General features: G+C 52.7%; 2 protein-coding genes across 2 annotated transcripts; one reads left to right on the top strand and one right to left on the bottom strand.

The window, feature by feature from the left end:
• Nucleotides 1–2,420: 2,420 nt before the first annotated feature.
• Nucleotides 2,421–3,009, bottom strand: CCM_06733 (thioesterase family protein; the record flags this gene model as incomplete). The annotated part of the gene is made up of 3 exons (XM_006671874.1): nt 2,421–2,769; nt 2,826–2,876; nt 2,945–3,009. 3 exons carry the CDS (start codon nt 3,007–3,009, stop codon nt 2,421–2,423), a joined length of 465 nt encoding a protein of 154 aa, XP_006671937.1.
• A 676-nt stretch (nt 3,010–3,685) lies between these two features.
• On the top strand, nt 3,686–5,155 carry CCM_06732 (DRAP deaminase; the record flags this gene model as incomplete). The annotated part of the gene is made up of 1 exon (XM_006671873.1): nt 3,686–5,155. The coding sequence occupies one exon, from the start codon at nt 3,686–3,688 to the stop codon at nt 5,153–5,155; it is 1,470 nt and encodes a 489-aa protein (XP_006671936.1).
• Nucleotides 5,156–6,994: the final 1,839 nt, after the last annotated feature.

The following is a 6,994-nucleotide window of genomic DNA, read 5'->3' as shown; positions in this document are numbered from 1 at the left end:
CTCTCTCTCTCTCTCTCTCTCTCTCTCCAGCTGAAAGTGCCAATTGGGTCATTGTAACTTACAGGATGGTTCTCGTCAACACCGCTGTCGGTAATGTAGACACAGACGCCCTTGCCAGCCGACTCGTCGTAGACGTAGTCGCTCGAGCCGGCCCTGCGGTGGGAGATGCGGCCCAGGCCCCAGGGAGCGCCGGACTGTGTGAGGAAGCCGCTCACGGTGCCGGACATATCCTGCTCGATGTAGTCGACGCCCGGGACCATGCGGAAGCCCTCGACGGCGGCGCGGTCCAGGTGCGCCGTGAAGCCGCGGAACTTGTTCTGGTAGCGGTGGGCGACGTTGTCACCGTTGACGCCCTGCAGCGCATTCTCGACGATGGAGAAGGGTCTGTCGCCCTTGAACTTGATGATGAACCTGTCACTGCCGCCGCGGGCCACGAGATCGCTCTCAGACTCGTGCAGGTAGAGAGGTGCGGGCTCGGTGCGCTTCTCGGACTCATGTAGGTAGAGAGGCGCGGGCTGCTCAGTGCGCTTCTCGGTAATGGGGCTGGCCAGGGCCAGAGGCAGAGTAGTAAGGAGGGTAGAGAAACGCATGGTGATAGGTGGATTTGGGTGAAGAGGAAGAGGCTGAAGAGATTGGGCTTTGGAGTAGAGGATGCACAGGATGGAGAGGCAAGATCACTTACAGTCGTGGACAGGATGAGTCTTTATACAACACAGATACTACTGCGATTACATATAGAGCGCCGCTTACAGACGGTTTTTACAAATCGCCGCATGTTCTCTCGTTGCTCCTTGTGTCATCGCCTCATTTCCACATCCCAAAATCGGCAGCCTGTCAACAGTCAAGACGAAACACGGCATGGACTCGTTCTGCGGGCCTCTACTGGGCCAACCTTCCATAGTAGGCAAGTGCAATAACCCCGTCGTACGAAAGATGCGAAACGAGGCCGGCGCCAACGAACCCAGCCGAACAGGTGCACAGCCTTTGCAAAGTTCAATATGATTAGCTGTTTGATGGTGTCAGCATGGGTCAAGACGATAGGAGAAGCGCGTTGATCTGCGGAAATCACAGGATGCCAAGTCTCCGTTGTGAGGTTCCTCCCTAATACGGCATAACAGGCATAAACCGGACCAACGCGCCTTAATTCCAGCTAGGGCTGTCGTGGCTGAGACGGATCTTTTATGCGGCGCACATCCTACTGAATAGGGGGATCGAGTGGGCGGCCGGGTTGGAAGCGGCATCAACTCTAAAACTTTAATTCCACTGTTTATTTCAATTTCATGCATTGTCAGCTGTCAATAGCGGTTTACGACTAACAGGAGCGACTAAGAGGAACGCCATAGTTCCCAGTTCTCCTGCTCAACAAGGCAGGTACCGCGCGACGCTATTCATCAAACGACGGCGCGAGAGGATGGTTTCTCAGAGGGTAATGAAAACTCGCCCCCATAACTCTTATCTTGCACCTAGGAGTCTTGGCTTGCACGCTAATCTAGCAATTGGCCAACTTGACTAGATTTCCCCGTCTTCCATCTGTTAACCAGCTGCCCGATCTGAGCAAGAGTTCACGGCGCTGCCGCCAGAGACAGGAAGGTCGTTTTGAGGTATCGCAACTAATCAACTGGTCTGCTTGGCAAAAGACGGCACATCACAGTAACTAGGCTATTTATTGTTCTAGACATTTCATGTGAAAGATGACCTGTCTGTCGGATTCTATCTTGGTCATTTAATTCCGTCATGATGTGCGGGGAGACTTAAGCTACAACAGGATGTTGAATGCGCCATGAAGATACGAGGACGTAGCATCTTACTAGGTGGCCTCACCGATTGTTCCGGTTATTGATCCTGAAGAGTCGGCATAATAAAGCTAATAGGGGCCAATTTAAAAGACTTCGCTTGACTGGCTACTATGTATGGAGGGGTATATCCCCGCCCTCATATATCTATGCCAAGACTACAAATTAGCCACAGAGTCGTAGAATTTATAACATGAATCGCCAATCATTATCTAATCCACGATGTCCTCGTATTTTCAAATGTCAATTTTTTTTCTGTGCAGCCATTGTGCCAGGCACATGCCGACTCCCTGCGTGTGTTGTAAAGTGCTTGTTTATGGTGCCTTGGACCTAGGGAACAATGTTGAGTAAACCCCACGTAGGCAAAGACAACAAAAAACCAGACTATGGGCCTTCATTAACATCAAAGAATAGATAACATGTATTAAATTAACAGGAGGTAAGTAACAGGCTGTTTATTCGCCCTTGGACATGGTTCAGCTCCAGAGGACCCCTTATCGGGTCAAGGACATGTCGTGGAGCTATATTTGTATGCATTATGACTAAATCTCCTCGTCTGAATCGAGGCGCATGAAAAAAGGCACTGACGCTAGACATTCTCGAGAGCTATATCTACTCTATATTTAGTTACAGCTTGCTACCCTTTGGCCTGTCCTTATGAATCCTCTCCAAGGCAGTACGCAGTTTGTCGCTCATGCCTGTCGCTGTTGGGCGGCCCGTTGCTCGTTCGACCATGACATGGACAAACTCGCCAACAGCCTTGACACCCTCCACCCCTCGCTCAAAAAGAGCTACTTCATACGTGACGCTCGACTTGCCGAGCTTGTTCACCCGGACACCGACCTCTGCAACTGCCGGGTAGGCTATTGAGGCGAAGTAGTCCGTGTGCGAGTGAACAGCAAGAGGAGTCTCAGTGGCCGTGGGAGGTAAAAGCCCGCAATGCTCAATCAAATAAGCATTGACGGCAGAGTCAAATCTGTCGGTATTGGTGTCAGCTCATGTTGGTGAGGAGTGTTGCACGTGAGGACTTACATAAAGTTGTAGATGGAATTGTTCATGTGATCATACATGTCATTATCGCTCCTAGAGATAGTGAGCTTCTCAATATCATAATACCCTTGGCCCGTATATCTCTGGAATGATGGACGTACCAGCGTGTGCGGTAGTCGAGGATGAATGGGTAGTCTTCCCGCTTTCGGCTCTTCACGGACGCCATGATGATTGGGATGTAGCACAGTACACCAGAACTCGCCGCCCGAAATAGTAGAAAGAAGGTTCGCACAGTACGTTTACGAAGAAGGTCCGACTACCGAGCGAAAGCCGCAAGGAATCGCTGCCCCTACGCTGAAGTAGCCAGGGATTATGGGGCGTGATCCGTGGATGATCGAGAGGCAACCCAATTCACTAGATAACCAGAGGTTCAAGTCGAAGGAATTGAGGTCTAGGGATAGAGTTTGAGTTGCATGCCTCGAAAGTGGGCAAGATAGTGCCGCAATCAATTGCGTGGAAGAAAGCTCGTGAGAGCCGAGGCTACGCCTAGATCTCAGTCTTTACCCAAATGAGATTCCGGGGATGGACGCCCCGATACAGCGGCCACAGCGGGCGGCGTTATGTCAGCAGCTACCTGTAATTTCTGCCCTCTCTGACCGCTATTTTTTCAGGGTCACAATTGCGATTACCAGAGGGGCAGAGCCAACAGGCAAGGTCGCGTGAGATATTGATGATTTGGATACGGCGAACGCTTGCATGAGATTGCTGCGGGTCAGTCTTTTCAATTGCAAAACTATACTCCTCAGCTCTCGATGCTAGGGCGTCGATTTATTCGAAACATAGGGCGCAAGACCGTCGCAAACAGCACGACCATTTTACGACGACAGACAGCCAAGTTCAGCATGACGGCCCCGGCTGCGGCCGAGATTTCCGAGGCCGCCGTTGGCGCGGCCTCCGTTGAAGCGCTCAAAAGACTATCGCTCGCTCAAAAGGAAGCAAGGAAGGAGGCGAAGATCAAGCATCAGCAGGAAAAGCACGCGGCCGAGATGGACGCCCCTCCTGGACCGCTCATCACGCCGGCCGGCGACCTCTGGCCCCGACCATATTACTTCGAGGATGACCTGCGTCGCGTGCAGCCATACCACTTTACATACAATACCTGGTGCAAGGAGAGGTGGCGCGGACGCACGCTGATTGATATTTTTGCCTGCGAATTTCGCGACCGGCCGCTGGAGTACTACCGCGCCGCGATGGAGCTGGGCGACATCTTTGTCAACCAGCGCAGAGTCGGCCCCGAATACATTGTGCGCAATGGGGACAAGATCTCGCACACGCTGCACCGCCACGAACCGCCCGTCACGGCAGAGCCCGTGGGCATCATCCACGAAGACGAAGACATGATTGTCATCAACAAGCCGTCGGGTGTGCCTGTTCATCCGGCGGGCCGCTACAACTTTAACTCGGTCATTGAGATTATGAAGTCGGATCGCGGCAAGGACTTTATGCCGTACCCGTGTAATCGGCTGGACCGGCTGACGAGCGGCATCATGTTTATCGGAAAGAGCCCCAAGGCCGCCGAGGAACTAGGGGATAAAATCAGAGAGCGCACGGTGCGGAAAGAATATCTGGCGCGAGTGATGGGCGAGTTTCCCGACGGCGAAGTCGTCTGCGATATGCCTATTCTACAGATTTCCCCTAAACTAGGCCTGAACCGTGTCAGAGCAAACGGCAAGTCGGCCAGGACAGTGTTTAAGAGGCTGGCGTACTACCCTCCACGTACGGCAGTAACACAATCCCCGGACGATACGATTATGCGGAAACGTACAGGCTACTCCATTGTGCGCTGTCTGCCGGTAACAGGCCGAACGCATCAGATCCGTGTGCACCTGCAGCATCTCGGATACCCCATCCAAAACGACCCCATTTACGCAAACCAGCGTGTATGGGGAATCAATCTGGGCCACGACGACCCTGACGCTACGCGAAACACGGATGAGGACATCATCAGCCGGCTGTCGCGCATGGGCAAGGAGGAGGTCGCGCAGGCCGTGGTGTACTATGACGAGATGGTGGACGAGTACGAGAAGAAACGGGCCGAGAAGATGACGGGGCAGCTCTGCGACGTGTGCGCGACGCCATTGTACTCGGATCCTGGAAGCCATGAGCTGTCCCTGTGGCTGCACAGCCTGCGATACGAAGACGCTGACGGCGCGTGGTCGTACAAGAGTCCGCTGCCGAAATGGGCCATGCCACCTGCAGGCATGAGTGGACCAACGACAGTGGGTGGACTGGAGGAACTGCTGCACGCTGTGCCCAAGACAGAGCCGCAGGAGGGAGCGGCTGCTACCCCGGAGAAAAACGATGAGCAGTAACCAAATGGCGGGAATCTTTGACTTGCATTTATGGCGTTGCTGGTTGGTTGGGGGGCATCGTGCATAGTGGGTTGGACATACAGGATACACGTAGGTATACGTGTATACAAGAAGATACAATGGGATACACAGGATTGCGAAAAGATACAACTACAACATGCGACATCTACCGAAGGTCGTTGATAGACAAACTTTGATCACTATGAAACATGGCGACCAAGAGCAACAGCGAGCTCCGCATAGCGACTATTACCGACGGAAGCATGAAGTTTAGAAGCTAACAGCTGCTAGTCCGTGTCAAAGCAACCCGCGAGCCGTCTAGACCTCGAGCGCAAATCTAAGCTTCGAAGACCTCGACGGCTCCTTGAGGCTACTGCAGGCTCCCCGATACGAGTAGCTAGCTTCCGGCTGTCAGTTGCGCACTGTATGAAATCAATGAAATGGGGAGTGCCGCTGCGGATCTCGCCATATGGGGAAATCGAGCGAGAATGGAGGCATCGTGGTGCCATGGTGAAGTAGCGACGGGTCGCGTTGGAGTAGATCTTGTTCCACAGGAAAGCGCGGCATAACCCCCCCAGGCGGGAGAGCGTGCACTTTGACGCAGGGGTGGCTTTCGAGCTGGAATGCCAGATGAACTTGGGCTGATTGGGGGGAGGGGGTGAGTTGGTGATCATCGTATGGGACACCTAAAACAGAAGACTATATATGTCAAAGCAGAGAAAAGCACAGACGGTTTTGATCAGGTGCGCCAAGTGCAAGATGGGATTGATGATTTTGACAGGTCGCCAGCTCAGCTTCCGTCAGAATGGAACGAGATGTGGTTGGTCATTCTGTATTGAACTATTGGGGGCGCCGCGACGACGCCACGTCCAAGTGGGCAAAACCACCAAGCGGCAGCGACTAGCAGGCATTATTAGGAGAAACAAATCAAAACAAGGAACAATCTCGTTCAGCCACTGTGACTTTCCATCTCCCTGATATTAATCATACCATGTTCTAGACACCACGCGTACCACGCTGCCCGGGGTGAATTAGACGATCTTCCTGAAATGAATGCGAGGTAAGATGTCTTACAGAACTGTGGCGTCTACAACGTTCTTTGTATAGGTATAGGATGACGTCTTGTCTCAGTTTAGCCAAGGGTTAGTTGGCTCCAACCCTCTTACGGCTTGAATAGCCGACCAGGAAGCCTAACTGGTTAGTTTCGAACAGCCAGCTGGGTTCTCCGCATTGCCGGATAAACGTTTCTTTTCCTCTTTGTTTTTTTTGGGGTTTTTTGCTCGTGAAGAGATGCGGTAATACGAGTGGGAGGGGGCGTGGATGGACGAATGATGACGATGGGCAACAAATGGCATTTGCATTTGCGCAAGCACAGCACAACAGGGTTTTTGTGTGAACAGACAAAAGCCACGCAAAGTGCGAAAGAAAGGCTTCAAAATACGCACTCGGCAACGCTCTGACTTGAGCTAGTCACCTGCAACTAATTTGTGCCTTTTTTTGAATTGGCTTCGTCAGTGCACGATATGAGGTTAGTTTGGAGGGATGTACTGGCAGTGATCAGCGGTTTGATTCAAATGAGATGGGACATAAATAAAAACACACAGACATGGCTACAAGGATCATAGCACATGCCGGACGCAGGAGCCAGGGCACGATTTGCCTAATTGAGTCTCTGCCGTGATGAACGGTGATCAGGGTCGGTCGGGGCGGGCGGGGAGTCGTCGGGGATGAGCAACCAGCCCCCCCCCCCCCCGCGTGCGGCGTGCGCCAAAGTCCACTGATGTTCAGTTTCTGGAAGGGGGTCAAAAAAAACCAACATAGATGGGGGCCGGATTTGGC

This window comes from Cordyceps militaris, assembly GCF_000225605.1.
Source record: "Cordyceps militaris CM01 unplaced genomic scaffold CCM_S00005, whole genome shotgun sequence".
NCBI lineage: Eukaryota > Fungi > Ascomycota > Sordariomycetes > Hypocreales > Cordycipitaceae > Cordyceps > Cordyceps militaris.
The sequence above is the reverse complement of the archived record's forward strand: the minus strand, read 5'-3'. Positions and strand labels throughout refer to the sequence as shown.